Genomic DNA, 23,052 nt, shown 5'->3' with positions numbered 1-23,052 from the left:
TATTATTATTATTATTATTATTATTATTATTATTATTATTATTATTATTACTCAATATCATTTTTGAAGTTTTAGTAACAGTAATAAACTTGAACTTGACATCACATTTTGAAATCCCATTTTTTACATAAATTGCTTCCAATTTCTCAAGTATATTGCCTTGATATTATCTAATCCCTTTGATTTAGATTCTACTCTGCAGCTCAATCCCATATCTCTATAATTAAGCCATCATAGATGAGCTCCTAATGAATTAATCATAAGATGATCTAGGATCTCATGCATAATGTGAAGTCTACTTACTAATAAAAACAGAAAATGCTGAAAATACCTTGCAGATCTGTGAAGAGAAAAAAAAGAGTTTTAGGTATGTGACACTTTTTCAGATCAGATCTGATAAAAGGCCAAATAATTCTGATGTGTTAGTTCTCTTTCTCCGTTGTCGGATGCTGCCATACCTGCTGAGTATTTCCAACATTCTGTTTTTATTTCAGACATTCAGCATCTCTGGATTTTTGCTTTTGTTTTTTAAACATATGGTTGGCAATCTTATCACATTTCTTTTGTTGTTTTGTTAATTTGCTGCCAATTTAACCATTTGGAGCTAATGTTTCTTTTAAATTTTTTTAGCCTTTTATTGGCTGCAAACAATCGTACTGAAGTAAAGAGTAAATATCCATGCTGGCTCTTATTGAGCAAGTTAAAACTGTACGATCATTACTATTTCCCCATCTATTAGACGTACAACCTAATCCTGGAAAACCAGCAATAAATATATTCTCCCAATTGTGGTTTTCCTTTGGTATTTTACAATGAAAGAACTAAATACCTCAAATGACTGTAATTTTTCCTCTTCCAGCCACATTTGGTTTATTACAGTATCCAATATGTTGCATGTCTGGTGACTGTCATAATAGTAAAGGGGAATTTTGATAATAGATGGGTTAACTGTGGGGAAAACATATCAATTAGTACAACATCAGGGGTCTGGCAACTGAAGAGAAACAGGTATCTTAATAGAATCTGATAAACTAATGACAGGAATAATATTGCGGTGACTTACTTAATATTATGGATGCTTCAGAAAGTAATACTTGCTCAAAATTTTCCCCAGTAAAATAAATCAAATCTGTCACTTACTCACTTCTTTTTGATTTGTGAGTTAGGAGGTTAACATGAACATTGATGCTTAAATTAGCCAAGCATGAACAACTGAAAGATTCCACCTGCCAGCTCTGTTTATTTGTTTGCAGCTAACTGGACATACTTTGACCATATGCCTTCTTCTTTATCATGGGTAGCAATAGCAGTTCCATTAGGTTCCCAACATTATGAAAAACATAAATTTAGTTTGTTTCTTTTTTTCTCTGTCAGCTATCGAAGTGGGATTCGTGGGCACATGAAATCAATTGTCCTTGACCTGCTGAGGCGGTATCTGAGTGTGGAAACACAGTTTCAGCAAGGTAAAATAAAAGTTAGTTTTTAAAATAAAACCAAGAGCTGACTCTCCACCCCTTTTGGCTTCAGGATCTTGGGTGGGTACGTGGCAAATTTACGGTGCTTTTCTACCTCCTAATATTTTCTTAACACCTGAATGAATCCATGCATCACTTGACAAATGTCCCATAGAAACTTCACACAGATGCTTGTTCTAAGCCCAGTTTATAATAATGGTTATTTATATTCTCTTTACTGTGTGTTTCCAGCATTCTCTATTTATGTTGCATTTTCTCCAAACTTTTTAAAGTACTCAAATTGAAATGTTTGAGAGTTTAGGTGCTACCTCTTTCAAAACTCCTTTCCAATAATGTGTCATTCTCAGGCACAAGGAGCTGAGCTGGCAGTGTTCTGATCATGTTTCTTTGAAGGTCGACATTTGGAATTTATTAAGAACACACTAGAGTGAGTTTAGCTTTCATCTCTCTTTGTTACTACCTGTTCTCTGTGCTTTCATCTTATTAACTTCTTCAAATTTAACAGCCCAATCAAGTGTGAACAATCTGGTAGTAACTTGCATTTTACTAATCCACAGATAAACTAATTAGTAAAGCACCACACTGTATTGTAAAGTATTCATAAAACCATAAATAGAAATGTCTTTTAAAGCATTAAGACAATGCCTTAGACATTTTAGGAAAGAAAGGTGGATGTGGTGGGAAATGCCTGTGCTCCATGTCTCACTCCAAACATTTGGAATTATTTTAACAAAGTCGATTATAATTTTAAAAGAGTGATCAGGAGAAAAACTAAGAATTAACAAGTTCCCCATTCCCAACTATTGTTCTCAAGTATTTAACTTGGTTTTGTTTTTCTAGACAGTAATCTAGAGTTTTCAAAAACTTCATTTTCCAGCTCATTATGACAAATGTGTGATCAACTTGAGAGAACAGTACAAACCTGATATGACACCAGTACTTGACTGCATCTTCTCTCATGCACAGGTGGCCAAGAAAAACATCCTGGTTATCATGTTAATTGTGAGTATAATAAATGTGCTGAACTTGAGTAGATGTTTATCTATTTACTTAGTCCAGTTTCTAAGTTCTTTCACCAAGAGACACTGATGTCCCCTGCAGTGAAATCTATCCAGTAAGTGTATACCAATATTTTCAATTCAACATCCAATAAAATTTTTTATCCAAATCTTGAAAATCAACGGAAAAGTTGCACATTTTTAATAATTATTGCCAATGACGAGATCATTATAATTTCCTTGTAATTTACTCCCATGGATGCTCATTATGTAGTGGTACCTCCCTCTAAGCTCAGCCTGCCCTCACCAGACATGTAGATTTGCACATTTCCAGGTAGACGTTATTGTGCAGCAATCAGGAAAGAGGAACCTCGCTTCCCCAGGGAATTACTGATAATTTACTGTGCCTGTTAAGAGTTTCTGGATCAGATCAGAGCACAGTTCAACTTGAGTTCTTATTAGCGTCCATGGCTCATTGATGGTCTTTTGGTCATAGAGTTATAGAGTCATACAGCAGGAAAACAGACTCTTCAGTCCAACCAGTCCGTGCCGATCATGATCTCAAACTAAACTAGTCCCATATGCCTGCATTTGGCCCATGTCTCTCCAAACATTTCTTATTTATGTACTTATCTAAATGTCTTTTAAACATTGTAACTGTACCCACATCCACCATTCTTCTGGAAGTTCATTTCACACACAAACCACTCTCTGTGTAAAAAAAAAAAAGTTGCCCCGCATGTCTTTTTTAAATCTTTCTCCTCTCAACTTAAAAATATGTCCCCTAGTTTTGAAATCCCTCACACTAGGGAAAAGATACCTGCTATTCACCTTATTTATACTCCTCATTATTTTATAAACCTCTGTAAGGTCACCTCTCAACCGCCTATGTTCCAGTGAAAAAAGGCCCCAGCTTATCCAGTCTGTCCGTATTACTCAAACCCTCCATTCCCAGCAACATCCTGATAAATCTCTTCTGAACCCTCTCCAGTTATTAACAAAGTGCTACCTACAACTTATGGAACATTCTTAGTTCTGGTATATTGAACTGTTGGTTAGTGGAGGATATGTTTATATGATATCGTAAGTTATTTTATGCACTGTGGTCTGATGGGGAATAATTGTTCATGATTCATTGTACTTTGCTTGTTTATTAGGATCAGCTTTGTTTGCGAGATCCCACATTGACAGAAGAGCTGATGGTAATTTTAAATGAACTAACACAACTCAGCAAAATGGAGAACTCTAAGGTGGCACTACGATCCAGGCAGGTGAGATTCTGCATAACTGGAAAACAGATAATGTGGTTTAGATAGTATACATGGAAAGAAAATTAAATTTATTATAGTGCAGGAGTCAGCATTCAAATTTTAGAAAACCAAGAAAGTAGAAGGGGGACATTTGTTTTCAGTTTACAAAAAAACTGCTTGTGAGAAACCATTGGAAATAATTTGTGGTGTTAGTCAGATAATTAATAATCTGCAGGAATTTAATGTGTAATATGTAACAGCTGACACAAATAATTTAATTGGACATATAGTGGAAAATGGGAGTTAAGCAAGGCCAGCTGGTACATATCAGTGTGTGGATACCATGGTTGCACCCGTGTACTTCCCCATTTTACTGATTTAAGCTACATTTACAGAGAGGGTTATTCATAGCCACACAATTGCCCATAGAAGTGGGGAGAGTCTGTCTGAGTTACTTTTTGGAACATTGTACTTTGTATGATTAGTTCATCATCACATAATTGGAGGACAGTAGAGAGGTCAATTGCAGAAAGTGCATGATGTGGGGAAGCTAGAAGGTTTGAAGAGAAAAAGAGACATCTTTTAAATATGATTAAATAAATTAAGATGAAATAGTAGAATGATTTCACCTTTATAAGTGGGCAAATCTGTGTAAGAGTGTCCATATTTATATTTATACCTCAGTTTGTCCATTTTAATTTCTATTGCCAAAATAGACACACAATTGCCTCCCTGGTTTTTCTCAGTGTTATCAGTGATAAATAAAAGAATTACGTTAAAAACCAGCTGTGATTTGTAACCTGGATTTCCAGTACTTGCCCACCTTTTCCTGCTTGCTATTTCTTGGATCTGAGAAGAACAGATATCAAGCTTCAATGCATTTGTACACTGCTGAGGTCAATTTTTTGGAGGCTATGAATGTTGTTGCGGCAAAATATTTAGTCTGTTCTAATTTGGTTTGTTCTAATGACTCTGTTTATTGGCAGCAATGAGGTTTTAGGGAAACATTTGTTCAGTGTAATTTTTCTCTAGTCATGAATAAAAGAATACAGCAGTTCCTGTTTGAGCTCCACTAGCCTTCTTCTCTTGATGGCAGTGATTTAAGTGGTGGTAAATGAAATAACTCCACAAAGGCCGGTGTCCCGTCACCAAGTCGCCCTTTATTTATACGTGGAAAATCCTTGACACTGATCTTCCTCCCTCAGACCCAACTCTGTGTGTCAGGATGTCTGACACTCCTGTTTTTATCTGTCAGCCAGGGCTTCCTGATGATCTTGTTACAATTGCTATAGTAAAGTTCCACATGTGTCCTATGCAAACAACCATTTTGCTCACATTGTCCCAGATGGCTGGCAGTTTATTCAATCTTGTGGACCATCACATTTGAACCTGAATCACTTCTTACCTGACTGACTTCTGACGTGGCAGAGACTAGGGGATAACCCTCACTGCTATCACCATACCATTTTGTACCTCCATCCCGGACTGATTTGTTCTTGGATGACTTCTAGTTTCCCAGTCATTGTGAATGAATTGTGGTATCTTACTCTGACTTTGGCTGAAACCAGCTATTTTGCTGCTTTCTGCTAAAATTGTTCTTTAATGTTTTTAGGTTTTGATTGCATCACACCTGCCCTCCTATGAACTACGGCATAATCAAGTGGAGTCCCTCTTCCTGTCTGCTATTGATATGTACGGCCACCAGTTCTGTCCTGACAATCTAAAAGTGAGTTTGAGACTATAGCATTGGATTTCTATTGTGATTCGATTAATGAGCAGCTTTTGTTACATAATTTGTTTTCTCAAGTCACTGAAATAAACAAATTGTCTGCACTAAGGCAATTAAAGGATATAGGGATAGAACAAGAAAGTGAAGTTTAAGTAAGAGTTAAACAATGATCCTACTGAGTGACATAGTAGGCCTGAGGAGCTATATTGCCTATTCCTATTTCATATGTTCTTAGGTTCATTAGCATGGCAACAACTGAGCAGTCTCCCAAAGGATGAAAGTTATTCTGAGGCTGTTCTTTAAATGACACTTAATAGAAGGCTGGAAGCACTTGCCCTCGCATCCATTTCCTTGGTCAGGAACAATGTTTGGGCTAAATTATCTGGTCACAATCTCATTGCCATTTATGGAATCTTGCTGAAGTCAAATTGACAGCCATCTTTCCTACATTACAACAAGGACTACATTTCAAAAAATACTTCATAGGCTGTAAAATGCCTCGGGATGTCCAGTGGTCATGAAAGTACCATATAAATGGCAGGGTTTTTGTTTAAGAGCTAATGAAATGCCTTTGAATTGTAGCTATTGTTGTAATCTAGGAAATGGGGCAACTAATTTGTGCTAAAGCTGTCACTGTGGAATAAACTTTAAAGTACAGGCAATCCATGCATTGCAAGCGGGTTCCATTTTTGAGTCTGTTTGCAAGTTGATTTGTACCCAAGTTGGAACAATGTGCAGGGCAATATAACGGAGCAGTTCCTAAATACAGGGTATGAGATCGCATACTTAAGTCTGATGTTTATAAATCAGGGATGCCCTGGAAAGGAGTGGATCACAAAAACTGGCATAATTTAAGGTGCTACAATTAAGAGATGTTATGATCTCTCTGGATACATGACCTATGATGGTTGATTGACCTTTTGCATTCGTTATAATTGTTATACCAATAGGGGTTGGCAGAACCAGCAATTGGCTGAAGTTGGTGATTTTTGTCTGTGCTGGGTGTTGTTGCATTTTGTGACATCTATAATTTATTGCCCATGAAATAGTTTTTCCAATATGATTGAGGCATATATGATGTTCCCATGGCTACTTATGCCATTAAAGCATATGACAATTGTCTGGAGCGTAAAGAGTACAATTTATTTTTAAAATTCTGAAATTTGAAGCATTGTGTTTTTGTTTTGTTGGGCCAAGAAGGGATTAATGGACCAAAGACTCATTCTATTGTTGTTTGGCTTTAGAAACTGATCCTCTCAGAGACCTCCATTTTTGATGTTCTGCCCAGCTTCTTCTATCATGTCAATCAGGTTGTACGGATGGCAGCTCTTGAGGTAAGACCATAATTTACTGAAAATATTTTATGGTTCAGTTGTGTTACTGAATTAATTATAGGTTTTATAATTAGATCCCATCTTTACTTAAACAAAAAGGTTTCATTTTTGTTTACAATTTTCTCCACTTGTGCCCACTGACTATTATTGTTATGTAATACCAAATGTGGTCCTTTGAAATCTCACCCAGATAATTACACAGATTCTGAGCAAAAGATATCAATTTCAAAATCCTTATGTGATTCCCTGCTTTGCAGGTGAATAACATTTTCTAATCCATCATTCCTTAATCAATGATGCAAATTCATAACTATGCATTTATGATGATAATTGCTACATATCACACACTTAAACCGTTATACCAAGAATATTAAAACAATGAATACAATTGCTTATACCATAACAAAGAATGTGGAAATCGTTAAGTACTATGAGTTGTTCCTAAATTGTGGGCTAATTTCCACCACTTGCACTCATTCAACTGCCTCATTATCCTGAAGCATGTTTAGCTATTCTTGACTATACGTTAGTGTCTAAACAGCGAGTGTTAGGCTATTTAGCCATGAAGGTATTACATCTGTGTCCAATCCTGTCTTTATTGTTGGTCTAGATCTTGGATGTTACTGTTCCAAACAGGATGCATTAATTCGTTATTCTCCCAAGTGAGGAGGGATGAGCTGAACCCCTCCCCTCTGTTTATTCACCTGCCTCTCTGTTGGTTTGTGAGAAAACAAAGAGTGAGTTTATTAATTACTAAACATGAGAAGAATTAGTAACGCAACACAGACACTGAAATTAGCAGTAGAGCTCAGTGCTAAAAGATAAAATTTGAAAAATAGATATGTGGATCAGTCTTTGAATTGTTTGTGAAGAACAGATATTTGAACGTTGCAAAAGTTGCAGTCGAGGTTACTGGTAGCGTTTGTGTTGGTAATTGAACAATCAATATCAAGGTTCTTAGTTTTGTAGGTTGGTTGAAATTCTGTAGTTCTGGTTCCTTTTCAACCAGAGCATTGATGGTGAGAAATAGTCCTTTTGTTATCCTCTTTCCTTTTGCCTGGTTTGTTGGCTATTTGCCTTCTAATCTCCATGATAGAGTCCTTTTCCTACAACTCAGGGGTGACTAGAGGATAGTTTTTTGACTGCAACCCTACCAGCATGCAAAAACTCAAACTCAGGCTTACACAAGGACCTCTTAGTCAACCAGCACACACAAGTTCCACTAGTACCCCCCTCCAGTAGAGTTCAAACTAGCTTTTTCAATTCTTGTCCTTGTGTATTGTTCAAAGAGAAAAATACAAGATGTGTCTGTAGTTTGGTATGTAATCTGTAGGGAATAGTATGCTGTTGAGCAGAACTTAATCAACCCCTCCTTGTCTTCGTAGCCACAAGAAATATTCCCTTTTTCTCCTTGAAAGGTTATTGTTTGAAATTAGCTTCACATCTTTAGGTGTGCCATTCCATGGATCTCTTCCTGTCCAGAAAGCAACTTATTTTCAGCAGTAGCTCTTATTAGCTGTATCAGTCCTCTTTTCAAAAAAAAAGGCAGATATTGAAATTACAAGATAAAAATGTCCAAAGTACTTTGAGGTTCTGACTAATGGTCTATTACATCATCCAGACATTAGATCGCGCTTAAAAAGGATAGCCTTTTTTTTCAACATTTTCCCTTTATTCACTTTCACCTTCCTTAGTCTATGGTTATTAACACCAACTGAAGCACCACCACTGTCATTCTGGCTGCAAACAAATAACTCGAACTTTCCAGATATGGGATTGATTTGTACATTGATCCATTAGGAAAGCTCTGATAACTCTGTTTATGAAGAGAACTCAGGTGTGTGAAAACCTCAACAGTATCTCAATGATCAAAAAATAGAGAACAAAAACAATGTTAGTGTTCCTTTCACCCCTCTGATGAGCTGATGGCTTCTACCGAATTGGCAGTTGCTGATGTCTTTACACTCTTGTTTCATTACTATTTCTTCGTGAGATTTTTGGTTTAATGCCGAATATTCAGTTTACCAGATGATATTCCTTTTTTTATGTGAAAGGTATATGTGCGGAGAGCATACATTGCCTATGAACTCAACAGCGTACAACACCATCAACTGCGTAATGACATTTGTGTGGTGGATTTCCAGTTCTTACTTCCTTCATCTCACCCAAACAGGTACTGCAGGATTTAGGCCAAAATCTGCCAAATAATAATGTGCATGTGCATATATTGCTTGTTCTTTCCAAATGTTGCTTGTTGTAGAACTGTTAAGGTTCAAAAAATGTTTCCCCTCCATTGGCTGTGCTCAATTTTGTTATTGGCGAATGTGTACCGTATTGACATATATACGGGGGCAGAGTATTCGGTGGAGAATAGCCCCTGAAAATGGACATGGGATTGTAATGTGCAGTTAACTGCCCCCATTCAACGTAACATAGGCAGTTTGGCAACATGCCCATTGCCACCTCATTTTAACCAATACTAGCCAAGCTGTTTATTGCCTGTGTGCATCAGTGCGACCACAAAGTCATAATTTAATTACATCATTTAATGCTAACCTGCACTTTCTCACAAAGGGGTGGTGTATTGTGCCTAGAGCAGGTGCTGGCAGTCAGGCAGGAAGTGAATCTGACGTCAAAAACCGTGGATAATGGCACAATATGAGAGAGAGAAAAATTTCAAGGTTTTCAGACAGTGCACTTGGAGAACTTGATGGAGAAGGTGGAAAATACAAATGACACCCTGGATCCACAGGGAATCAGGACGCTTTCCAGATTCCTGATTCATTTCAAAAGCAGTGGGGACTGATAGTCATGGAAGTCAATTCTAAGTGTCAAGTGCCAATGCTGCAAGAAATTCAATGACCTTACATGAACAGCCAAGGGCAGTGAATACATCTTCATATGCCTATTTATGCCAATGCACCATCAGCTTTGACATTGCTCAATTCACCACACCCTCATCATGGAGTTCAGAAGAATGAATGGATATCTGATTTAAGGTATATAAAATGCTAAAGGGAATCGATAAGGTGGACATGAATAATTGATCCCCCTTGTGGGACAATCTTGAACAACAAGTCGTAGATGTACAGTGACAGGAGGTAGTTCCAAACTGAGATGAGGAGAAACTACATCTCTCGGAGGATTGTGAGTCTGTGGAACTCGCTGCCCGAGAGTGTTGTGAAGGCACAACCAATCGACAGAATCAGGAAAGAAATAGATATGTTTCTGATGAAAAGCGGGATAAAGGACTATGGGGAGCGACAGCAAAGTGGAGTAGACAACAGGATAAAATCAGCCATGGTCATGTTAAATGGCGGAGCAAGTTCGAATTGCTTACTCCCGCTCCTAATTCCTATGTTCCTATATTCGTATCAGCACTTCACCTAACATTCATATGCTTCATCTCAACTTCTCACACCCACAGTTGTCAATGGTGTCGTGAATCACTGGAAAGGTGTGTGATCATTCTGCCAGATTCCATTTGACAACGGATAATAAAGTTTAGTTGGTTCTTGCTGAAATAGCACGCCTGAGTGATGTCCTTTATTCAGCAATGGACAGTTGATAGCAAACTTAAAGATGTTGAATTCTCTTTAGTTCCAGCCTGGATGAAACCAGAACCAGAACATTTCATTGTCACCTTTGCAGCCCCTGACGATACATTCACTGCCTTTTCTGAGCTTGCAGATTTCAGTGAGAATGTCCTTACTAAAGCGCAGGCATCTCATCTGAGGTTCCACCATAACTTATCATGGTGTTACCTCACATCTACATAGCTGACCTTTGCACCTGGAGATGTTGGATAACAGCTGATCTTTTTGATTGTTATTGATACTAAAGAATGCAGGGAGGAATTAAGTGCCATCAGATCCCAAGAGAAGTAGTATTAGACAAACCAATGGGGCTAAAGGCAGGTAAGTCCCTGGTACAGATGTCTTGCATTCTAGCATCCTAAAACAAGTAGCTACAAAGAAAGTGGATGAATTCGTTGTAGTTTTTCCAAAATCCTTGGATTCTGAAGTACCACCAGAGGATTGGAAATATGCCACCCTATTGAAAAAGGGAGGTGAAAAGCAGGTATCTGTGCAGTGATTAGGCTAACATCTATCGTTGGAAAAGTGTTGGAATCAATTGTTAAAGAAGTAATAGCAGTGCATCAGGAAAATCATAATCTGATCAAGCAGAATCAGCACAGCTTACTGAAAGGGAAATCGTACATGAGTAATTTACCAAAGTTTTTTGAGGAAGTTTCGACTTCCTGATCTCAATATGAGGATAGAGGGCAACCAGTAACTGTGCTATATTTGGGCAGAAGGCATTTGACAAGCTACCTCACAGAAGGTTGAAGCATAAGATATGAGCCCACGGTGTTGGAAGTAGTTTATTGGCATGGATAGAGAATTAGCTAATGGGCAGGAAACAGCAATTATAAGGGGATAAGGGGCTCTTTTTCAGATTGGCAACCTGTAACCAGTGGGGTTCCATGGGCACCACTGCTGGGACCACAACTGTTTACAATATATATTAATGGTTTGGAGGAAATGACAAGTTTGTGGAGGACACAAAGGTTGACTGGATGTTTGACAGTGAAGAGGAAGGCCTTAGGAAGGTAAAGGGTGGCTTGGTCAGATGGGCAGATCAGTAGCAGATGGAATTTAACCCTGAATCATGAGGTGATGTACTTTGGAAGAAGGAATGAGACAAGGGATTGTTGAATGAATGGTAGCATACTACAAAGCTCAGAAGAACAAAGGGATCTTGAAGTGCTTGTTCACATTGCTGAAGATGCAGGACAAGTTAATAGAGTAATTAAGAAGACATACAGATGCTTGCCTTTATCAGGTGTGGCATAGGTTATAAGAACAGGGAAGTCATGTTGGAGCAGTACAGAACTTTGGTTAGGCCACAGCTGGAGTACTGTGTGCAATTCTAGTCATGGTACTATGGAAAGGATGTGATTGCACTGGAGGGTATCAGAGGAGATTTACCAGCATGTTTTTTGAGATGGAGCAGTTTAACAATGAAGGGAAGCTGGATAAGATCAGGTTGTTTTCTTAGAGCAGAGAAGGCTGAGAGAGGGCCTGATAGCAGTCCTACAGCATAGATACAGGCCCTTTGGCCCACCATGTGTATGCTGACCAACACACAGCAAGCTACACTAATCCCATTTAATAGAGTCATTATAGGTGTCTGTGATTGAGGGCATTGGCAAGGTGGATAGAAAGCAGCTGTTCCCCTTATTTGAAAGATCAATAAAATGGGAGCATAATTTTAAGGTAAAAGGCAAGTGGTTTAACAAGGACTTTAGAAAAACATCTTTTACCCAGAGAATCATGGGAATCTGGAATGCACTGCCTGGGAGGGTAATCGAGTCAGGAAACTTCACAACCTTTTAAAAAATATTTGGACGAGCTCTTGAAATGTTATAATGTGCAAGGCTAGGGACCAAAGGGTAGAAAATGGGATGAGTGTAAATTTGGAGTAGTTTTTATCGGTACAGATTTGATGGGCTGAAGGGCCTCTTCTGAACTGTATGATTCTTTACAGAAGGAAGCGAATATACTATAGCCAAATTTCTGGATTACACAAGAATGGAGGAAAGGCAAGTGCAAGAGGGATACAAACAGTTTACAGAAAGATATTGTTCTTATTTCTTATTGTTCATGGGATGTGGGCATCATAGGTTAGGTAAATGGGCAAAAAGTTGGCGAATAGAATATAATATGGGAAAATGTGAGGTTATTTATTTCGGAAACGAGAGCAAAAGAATAAAATATTATTTAAATGGAGAAAAACCGCAATACAAAAGGATTTGGGTCTACTTGTGCATGACACACAGAAAGCTAGCACACAGATGCAGCAGGTAATCAGGAAGACTTATGGAATGTTGGCCCTTATTTTAAAGGGGTTGGAGTATATGAGTAGGGAAGTCGTATTGCACTTGTACAAGGTGCTGGTGAGAGCACATTTGGAATACTGTGAGCACTTTTGGTCCTCGTATTTAAGGAAAGATATTATTTCTTTGGAGGCAGTTCAGAGAATGTTCACCAGGAGGATCCCCGGTTTTGAAGGACAGTCTTATGAGCAAAGGCTAAACAGGTTGGGTCTCTACTCACTGAAATTTAAAAGAATGAACGGTGATCTATTGGAACATATAGGATTCTTAAGGGGCTTGGCAGGGTAAATGCTGAGAGGATGTTTCCTGTCATGGGAGAGCCTAGGATCAGAGGGCACAGTCTCAGAATAAAGGGACATCAATTTAAGACTGAATAAGGAGGAATTTCTTCTCTCACAGGCTTGTGAGCCTTTGAAACTCCTTGCCACAGAGAGCTGTGGGAGTAGTGTCCTTGTGGATACTTCGGGCTGAGATAGAGAGATTCTTGATCAGTGGAGGCATCATGGTTACGGACAAAGGGCAGGAAAGTAGACATGAGGGATGTCGAATCAGCCATGATCCTATTGAATGGTTTAGGAGGCTTGAGGGCTAAACAACCTACTTCTGTTCCTATCTCTTCTGGCCTTATGGTATATGGAATGTGGATGTCATTAGACTGTGCCAGTATCATTTATTATCTATGTCTAATTACTTTTCAGAATCTGGTGATGAGCTACCTACTTGAACTGTAGTTTATGTTGTTGTGTAGGTATACCTGCAGCACAGTTTTGAAGAGGGCTCCAGGATTTTAATCGAGTGACAGTGAAGGGACGGCAATACAGTTCCAAGACAGGATAGTGTGTGGTTTGGAAAGAATTTGCAAGCGGTAGTGATATTGCCATGCTTGGGTTACCGTGGTCTTTCTAGATCATATAGACAAGACCCGGGAGAAGGTGCTGCTGTTCATGCTAAACACCAGGGCCTGTGCCTTCAGTGCGTGCCCAGGCTTTAGTAGCAGTCGCCCTCTGTGACCAATCAGAGCAAAATTATCCCCATATTTTACAAAAGATAGAGTCTGTGTGGAGCTGCTCCTCCAATCACAGGATTTAGATGAGATGTTTCTCCTAGCCAAGGATTACAATCTCAGGATAACGGGTAGACCATTTAAGAATGATATGAGGAGGAATTTCTTCCCTTAGACCATGGTGAAACTTCAGAATCCTCTATTCCAAGATGGCTGTGGAAACTCGATCATTGAGCATTTTTTGAAACAAGCAATAGAGTTTTGAATACAAATAACAATCAGGGCATATGGAGATAGTGTGGGAAAGTGGCATTGGGCTGGATGATCAGCTATGATCTAATTGAATGATGGAACAGCTTGATGGGCTGAATGGACTATACCTGTTCCTTTGCAACCATTGTTTCTAATTCTAGGCACTAGAAGGATGTGAAGTATTTATACAGGTTCGTAAGAGATTTACAAGAATAGCTCCAGGGATGCAGAGAAGCTGAAGTTGCACTCCTAAGTGCAAGAAACCTGAGAGATTTGAAGGAGCTGTATAAAATTATGAAGGGGTTATATAGAATATATAGAGTTTTTCCAATGGCTGAAGGACCAATAACCAGAAGACCCTGATTTAACTCTAATTAAATTGATTGGCAAAAGAGCTAGAGGTGACGCCAGAAATAACTATTACTCTAACAGTGATTAGAATTTGGAATAAGGCCCTTCCCTGATGTTGAGGTGGGTACAGACTCAAATTAGTGTTCAAAGGAAATTGGATAAACACTTGGAGTAAAAAAAAAAAAGGTGAAAGAACAAGTCAGGGGTTGAGAGTGAGGTCCACCAATAGGACTGACTAGATTTTGCTTCAAAAAAACTGGCACAGTTTCGAAGGGTTGTTTGGCCTCCATCTGTGCAATGCCATTCTATTCTATTAGACAAAAGCACAAAAGGTGCTCAGCAGAAGCTGTGGTGAGGCTAAGTGGCCCGGAAACAGGAAAAATACAAAGGCCCATGATTTCTCTTCCTGACCTTGGATAAGGGTTGTGGGTTTAGAAGGGGCTGGTGAAGAACCCTTAGTGAGTTGTTGCTGTGCATCTTGTAGATGGCATATACTGTTGCAACTGTGCATTGCTGGTAGATGGAGGGAATGTTGAAGGTGGTGCATGAGATGCCAATCAGTGGGCTGCTTTGTCCCAGATGGTGTTGAGCTTCTTGATCGTGGTTGGAGCTGCTCTCAGCTAAGCAAGTAGAGAGTATTTCATCATTTACCTGACCTGCGCTTTATAGATGGTGGACAGGATTTGAAGAATCAGGAGCTGAGTTACTCGCTGCAGAATGTCCAGCCTCTAACCTACTGTTGTAAGCAGTATAATTTATATGGCCAGTCCAGTTCTGTTTCTGTTCAATGGTCATCCTGAGTATCTTGATAGTAGGGGATTCATTGGTGATAATGCCATTGAATGTGAAGGGAAGATAGTTAGAATTCCTCTTCCTGAGAAATCATATTTGGTATATGTGTAGAATGAATGTTATTGCCATTTGTCAACCAGCCTGAATCTAGGTCTTGCTGGATATGGATCGTGACTGCTTCAGTATTTGAGGAATCGTGAATGGTGCTGAAAATTGTGCAACCATCTGTGAGTGTTCCCACTGCTGACCTTTTCATGGAGGGAAGGTGATTAATAAGATGAAGATGGTTAGGCAACATCAGCCCTGAGGAACACCTGCACAGATGTCCTGAAGCTGAGATAATTGCAACTAACAACTGCAACCATCTTCCTTTTGCTAGGATAACACCAGCAAATGGAGAGTTTGTCCACTGATTCCCATTGACTTCAGTTTTGCCAGAGCTCCTCAATGTCAAAATGAGTCAAATGTTGCCTTTATGTCATGAGCAGTCACTTTCATTTTGCCTCTGGAGTTCAGCACTTTCATCCATTTTTAAACCAAGGCTGTAACAAGGTCAGCGCTAAATGACCCTGGCGGAACCCAAACGGAACGTCGGCAAGTCAGTTATTGTCAATGATCCCACTAATCCAAAGCAGATAAGATTTGAAGCTATTAACACAGCCCATATACCCCCAGTACAGCGCTGTCTCACATCAACTAACCTCACATGAACTAATGATTGATCATTTAGGCCTTTGTGGTGTCGTTCAATGCTGCACCATGTATGGTGACCTCCCAGATATCGGGGTGTTACAAATATGTTTTTTTTAGAAAAACATTCAACTTTTTGTTGGTTTATGCACTGAATGCATGTTTATTTACCAAATAGTGTGTTTGTTGTGTATTATCTTGGCTGAAGTGATTGTAACTACATTTACCATGTAGCTTAACTTTTTGTATGTTAAATGTTCAATTTCAGAGGAAGCTATCCTAGCCTTTACAGGTAGAGGAAAGTTCATCTATTTATTTCATGTATCATAAGAAAAGAATGCTGTCTTGCAAATGGTGAATACCTAACCGAATTGGTGAAAAATTAAGGGAATGTAGAATCAAAGACCAGGATTGGCTGTGGCCATTGTTTAGCTATTACTAACTTGAAGAAGTTGAATTGGATGGATTCAAAAATACTACACTTGGGTGAAAAGGAATGTGATTGGATTACTTTCTTTTAATAAATATGAAAGTAAACTAATAAACTAATTGAGCTATGTTTGTGTTAATACTTAAAAGAAATTGGTGCATAATTTGCAAGTTTTGTGTCAAGTCTTTCAGACTAATGCTGTTTGTTGGATAGTAAAGAGGGAAATTTACTTGACGTCCTATTCATTTTTCACCCTGTACAGAAATTTGTTCTATCGCCATTACCTCTTATTAATCCATCAGTAATTGGATTATTGTCAGTGTGAAAAGTCTTTTACTTTTTTATGTTTTCTAACACAAACCTGTTCAAATCAAGCCCTCTCTACCTCTCGAAAGCTTGCAAGTTTTGATCTGCAAACTCTTATACAATGTGTGCAAAAATTTCAAACGTGCATGTCTCTCACAACTTTCCTGAAATAGCTCTTTTGCAACAATTTTAAACTGGTTTTGAAATCGTTGCAGCAGGGTAATATTTCATGATTCATCAGTATTAATTATTTCATTGTTTCTGAGAACATATAGCATCACCAGCATTGAAAAGAGTAAAGTAATTCCAAAAGCATTGGTTAGGTGAGAGAAGCTTTCATCTTTAGAAGTCTATAGGAGATGAGAAATTCTGCATCTTGGCAAAGTTAAAGTTGGAAACTGCTGTGTAGTTAAGGTTTGATTTTACCAACAATGAAAGAGAGAGAATAGTCTGGTGGTGTAAGGTTGGGGTTCCCTTCTCTTTTGCCTCCTTTCAGATGTTCCTTAAAACAAATCTCTTTTTCATCCATATTTGGCCAATAGCCCCTCTGTGGCTTGCTGCTTTTTCTCATAACTCTCCTGTGAAATTTTGTTTGCCATTTGTGATGTAAATACAAATTGTTTCTCTTGATAAATTTTTAAAACCACCTCAACAAGCAAGCAAAATACCCACTAGATTATGAAATTGTGATACTTCATGATTCTTCATTTTGTTTGCTATATTTCCACTACAGACTTGAAGAGTGGAAAATAATATGTATTAAAGGATGTGAAGTTTCTAAAATGAAATAAATTAAAATTCTCCAAGTAATGTGCTTTTAGTATTTTGTGGTTGAGGCTTAAAAGGGAAGCACTGGTACTATAATCATATGTTAGGTTTGGAGTCCGAGACATTGTTTTTTTTTTTGCATCGTTATGTTCCATTACCAGCAACATCTGAGGTATCTTTCCTTTTCAGAGCATTCTGTGCTCATGTTTTTCTCACTGGGTTGATGTTTCCACTCAAAGTGTCAACAGTGAAAGACGTTTGTTTGTCTGGAATTATGACCTTTTGCAAGTTGGTTCTGCGTTAACCTGATTCCAATGCAGCACACTGAAGCTAGCATAAACAAGGGTTAAAGTTTCTCTGTTTGCATACAGTTTTGTCGATCTGATTTAGTTCTTTTGTTAAATCTGTAGGATGTGTGTTCCAACCAGCACAGTCCACTACGAGCTGAATCGACAAAGCAATGACCTCTTCATAACTAGCATGCCATCTTCTATATGTCAGCGAATGGGACTCATGGTTGCATTTGAAGCATTTGAAGATTTAGTTAAGTGAGTATTATCTCAATTAAGAGTGTACAAGAATTATCCATGAATGTTTTAGTTTTTTAATGATATTCTTTTGCAGGATGTGGCCATTGCTGGCAAGGCCAGAATTTGTTGCCCCCAGGTAATTGCCTTTGAGTAGGTACTGATAAGCAGCCTTCCTAAACCACTGCAGCCCATATGGTATAATAGTCCTACAGCACTGTTAGGAAGGGAATTATGACCCAGCAACGTTGATAGTACTTTGATATTGCTCCCAAGTCAGGATGGTGAGTGATTTGGAGGGTAAATCGTAGGTGGTAATGCTGTCCTTGTCGTTCCAGTTGGTTGGAAGTTGCTGTAGAAGAAACCCTGCTGTGTTTCTGAAATGCATCTTTTAGCTTGTACACTCACTTGCCACTGTATGTTAGTGTTGAAGGGAGACCGTTGAAGGCTTTAGATGGGGTGTCAATCAAGAGGACTTCTTTGTCATGGATGGTGTCAAACTACATGAGTGCTCGTAGAGTTAAACTCCTTCAGTCATTGGGGGAGTATTCTACCACACTTCTTACTCATGACTTGTAGATGGTAAACAGGTTTTGAGAGTCTGGAGGTGACTTATTCTTCATAGACTTTATAGCATGTAGCCTGACTTGTAGCTGTAGAATTTATACAGGTGGCCAATTTCATCTTCTGATCAATGGTAACCACCATGATGTTGATAGTAGGGAAGATTCAATGATGGGGGTGCCAATAAATTCGGGGAAAGAGAGTTAGATTCTCTCTTAGAACATAGAACATAGAACAGTACAGCACAGTACAGGCCCTTCGGCCCACGATGTTGTGCCAACCTATTATCCTACTCTTAAGATCAAACAACCATGCATACCCTACGTTTTACTATCATCCACGTGTCCATCCAAGAGTTCCTTAAATGTCCCTAATGTATCTGACTCTACTCCCACCGCTGGCAGCGCACTCTCTGTGTAAAGAACCTATCTCTGACATCTCCCCTATACCTTCCTCCAATCACCTTAAAATTATGCCCCCTTGTAATAGTCATTTCCACCCTGGGAAAAAGTCTCTGGCTATCCACTCTATCTATGCCTCTCATCATCTTGTACACCTTTATCAAGTCACTTCTCATCCTTCTTCGCTCTAATGAGAAAAGCCCTAGCTCCCTCAACCTTTCCTCACAAGACCTGCCTTCCAGTCCAGGCAGCATCCTGGTAAACCTCCTCTCTAAAGCTTCTACATCCTTCCCATAATGAGGCGACCAGAACTGAACACACTATTCCAAGTGTGGTCTAACCAGGATTTTATAGAGCTGCAGCAAGATCCCTCTGTTCCTCCACACTGCCAAAAATCCTGCCATTAACCGTGTATTCTGCATTCAATTTCGACCTTCCAAAGTGAATCACTTCGCACTTTTCCAGGTTGAATTCCATCTGCCACTTCTTTGCCCAGCTCTGCATCCTGTCAATGTCCTGTTGCAACCTACAACAGCCCTCCACACAACTCTACCAACCTTCATGTCATCGGCAAACTTACTAACCCATCCTTCCACCTCCTCATCTAAGTCATTTATAAAGATCACAAAGAGCAGAGATCCCAGAACAGATCCCTGCGGAACACCACTGGTCACCGTGCTCCAGGCTGAATACTTTCCATCTACTACCACCCTCTGTCTTCTATTGGACAGCCAATTCTGTATCCAGACAGCCAAATTTCCCTGAATCCCTGCCTCCTTACTTTCTGAATGATCAAATGCCTTGCTAAAATCCATATACACCACATCCACTGCTCTACCTTCATCAATGTGTTTTGTCACATCCTCAAAGAATTCAATAAGGCTTGTGAGGCATGACCTGCCCCTCACAAAGCCATGCTGACTATTTCTAATCAAACTGTGCTTTTCCAAATAATCATAAACACTATCTCTCAGAATCTTTCTTGTTTTAGCACAGTTGATACTTCTGCAGCAGTAGACTCCCTTCCCACGTATCTGTAATCGCTGTAGTCTCATGCCGTGGTCTACTTCCTTCATCATGTTCATGGTCATCCTTTGTGGTACTATCTGCGGTTCACAGGTTTGTTAATGGCACAAAACTTTAACTCTGTACCTTTACCTTTAAATTTGGTGTTATCTATGTGTAACACGTTGCTTGCCTCACATCTTTGTGATGGAATTTTCAATCCCTGAACATCAAGGGGCTCAATGGTATCATTCTGCCGCAGTCTCTGGGCTCTTACTTTCACCTAGTCACAGAGACCAAACCAGATTATATACAACTTGCGTGATGCTTGCATTTCCAATGTTGAGGTGAGTTTCAAATTTCACCATGCTGTCTATCACTAAGATTTGTGGGTTGCAGCTTCACAAGATTATCTGATTCTACTTTCTGTTCGTTGCTGCAGAAACTAGAATTCTTTCTTTATCTCTAGATTTGATGTCTTAAATACCTTTTTACTGAGCTCCTCTCTCCATATCACCCAAAGCTCCAGCACTTGAGAACTATCCCCATGTTGTATCTTGCTCATTCATCACCCTTATCCACACTGGCTCCCTTCATTCAAGTATCCTCGACACGTCCTACCTTTGTAACTGCCTTCACATTCTATTAAGTACCCTTCCCGTTTGCAACTTTGGGTTCCTTTCAATCCTCTTTCCCTCCCACACAGTTCTTCTTGAAAATAAATGGTCAGATTGCCTGCTATTACTTGCCAAATAGACTCAAATGATAGCTGTTTGATTGAGGTGTAGAGGAATCTTTGAAATATACATCATCATGAACCTATGGTTTCAGAAGAAGAATGCAAAGAAAGCCTTTATTGTAAATGGCTATATATTTTTAATTAATATAATATAGCAAATTTCCTACTAAATTATTAGAAAACCAAATTTGCATTTCTCTGTTGGTCAGTAGCAGTTAAAACATTTCCTGAGTACATTTAAGAAGTAATCAAATATAATTGAAAGCCAGTAGTGGATTTCATTCACTGTTTCCCTTCCGTGTTGTACAAAAATAACTCCTACAATCAATAAATAATACAAGTGAAAACAGGCTAGATTCAGTGTATGTCTCAACTATAGGCCCAAACTGACAATATAAATTATTTACTGTTTTCTATTATTAACCTGGCAATAATTTGAATACTTGTACTTTTAAAGAAACTTTGAAGAAATGATTGCCTGCTTTGCTGACCCATTTCTGGACAGTCCACTATTTTCTGAAACGAGATCCACCTTCTTTGACCAAACAGATATTAAGGTGAGTTATGATCCCCTAGCTTTATTTGATTTGGTTTAATTTGATTTTTATATTGTCACATTAACCTAGATACAATGAAAAGATTTGTTTTGCGTGCAGTACAAGCAGATCATACCACACAAAGTGCATCAAGGTAATAGAACAGAGCGAAGAATTCAATATCAGGGCTGCAGAGAAGGTGCACAAAGAGTGAAATCAGTATTAAATTTAAAATTTGAGAGGTCCTTTCAAAAGTTAACTGACAGTGGGAAAGAAGTTGTTCTTGAATTTCTTCGTACGTGTCTATGAGCTTTTATATCTCCTGTCCAACAGAAGAGGTTGGAAGAGATTATAACTGGGGCAGAAGGGGCCTTTGATGTTGGCTGCCTTCCCGAGGCAGTGAGAGGTATAGATGGAAGGTTGGCTTGCATGATGGACTGATGTGTGTTCACAACTCTCTACAGTTTCTTACAGTTCTAGGCAGAGTAAGTACCATACAAAGCCATGATGCAACCACATAGAATGCTTTCTATGGTGCATCTATAAAATTGGCAACAATCTTTACAGCCATAACAAGGTGTAGAGCTGTATGAACACAGCAGGCCAAACAGCATCAGAGGAGCAGGAAAGCTGACGTTTCAGGTCTAGACCCTTGTCTTTACAGCCATGCCTTATTTCCTTAGCCTCTTGAGGAAGTAGAGCGTTGTTGTGCTTTCTTGACCGTAGTGTCAATATGGGTGGTGATCATCACTCATAGGAACTTGACACTCTCAACCACCTTCACCTCAGTTCCATTGATGTAGACAGGTCCCTGCCCTCCACCTTTCTTCCTGGAGTCAGTGACCAGCTCCTTTATTTTGCTGATGTTGACGGAGAGATTGTTATCTTTACACCATGCACCATGGAATTTCAGGTCTATATGTCAGCTCAAGATGCAATATGTTTGTAAATTTTCAAAGTAACAATTTTAAAGTATGGAAGTCAACTCAGAAATCCAGGAGAAAAAAGTTGAAAACTAAGAGAGAGAGGGTGTATTAAGCTTAGAGGACATCATGTTTAGGGATCTAAAACTTGAACACTTCAGGAGGAAGGAAATACAAGGAACTTTGAGGTCCTGAGGAAAAAAAAATGATTTGGATTAGGATTGTGATGTGAATGCAGAAAAGTGCGAGGCCGTGTAATTAGTATATTGTGCCCAGTCATGGATACCTTCAGGGAGAATGTTCGTATCAAGAGCAATGTGCAGAAGAGATACAATAAAATGAAACTAAGGATTCATTACTTTAGTGGAGACTATGAAAACTGGAATTTTCTTCATTCGGATGAAGAAAATTTAGTAAGGGTTTTAGAAAAAAATAGTATTTTCATTAGTTGATAAATTGATTATTATTGAGCATTAATTTATATAGATAACCAAATAAAAAGAGGATAGAATTTTTCTTTTTGCAGAAAGCTTATTATGTTATATACCTTACCAGAAATAATGGTAGAAGTGGAACTCAGAATGTGTCTTTTAAAAGCATTTTGGTTAACACAAGAACACAAGAACTAGGAGCAGGAGTAGGCCGTCTGGCCCTTCGAGCCTGCTCCGCCATTCAATAAGATCATGGCTGATCCTTTCGTGGACTCAGATCCACTTACCCGCGTTCTCACCGTATCCCTTAATTCCTTTATTGTTCAAAAAAAATCTACCTTTTTTTTAAAAGCGTTTACTGAAGTAGCGTCAACTACTTCACTGGGCAAGGAATTCCATAGATTAACAGCCCTCTGGGTGAAGAAATTCCTTCTCAGTTCAGTCCTAAATCTGCTCCCTCTAATCTTGAGGCTATGCCCTCTTGTCCTAGCTTCACCTGCTAGTGGAAACATCCTCTCTACTTCTATCTTATCTATTCCCTTCATAATTTTATATGTTTCTATAAGATCCCCCTCAAATATAAAATTCAGAAGTATGTAGGAAAAATTAAGTGGAAAAGAGACAATAGGTGTTGTTGAGTACACGGTAA

General features: G+C 38.8%; 1 protein-coding gene across 1 annotated transcript in view; it reads left to right on the top strand.

The window, feature by feature from the left end:
- Positions 1-21,109, top strand: part of LOC109937888 (acetyl-CoA carboxylase) — a 65,233-nt gene extending 44,124 nt beyond the window's left edge. Inside the window, exons 19-26 of the mRNA XM_048611743.1 lie at positions 1,375-1,463; positions 2,353-2,477; positions 3,631-3,744; positions 5,336-5,449; positions 6,697-6,786; positions 8,841-8,959; positions 17,688-17,825; positions 20,971-21,109. Of these exons, the coding sequence (XP_048467700.1) occupies positions 1,375-1,463; positions 2,353-2,477; positions 3,631-3,744; positions 5,336-5,449; positions 6,697-6,786; positions 8,841-8,959; positions 17,688-17,825; positions 20,971-21,109 (928 nt within the window). The remainder of the gene's footprint in view (positions 1-1,374; positions 1,464-2,352; positions 2,478-3,630; positions 3,745-5,335; positions 5,450-6,696; positions 6,787-8,840; positions 8,960-17,687; positions 17,826-20,970) is intronic.
- The last annotated feature ends 1,943 nt before the right edge of the window (positions 21,110-23,052 follow it).

This window comes from Rhincodon typus, chromosome 24 (genome assembly GCF_021869965.1).
Source record: "Rhincodon typus isolate 14 chromosome 24, sRhiTyp1.1, whole genome shotgun sequence".
Lineage (NCBI taxonomy): Eukaryota > Metazoa > Chordata > Chondrichthyes > Orectolobiformes > Rhincodontidae > Rhincodon > Rhincodon typus.
Note: the sequence above shows the minus strand (reverse complement) of the source record. Positions and strands in the feature narration are given on the sequence as shown.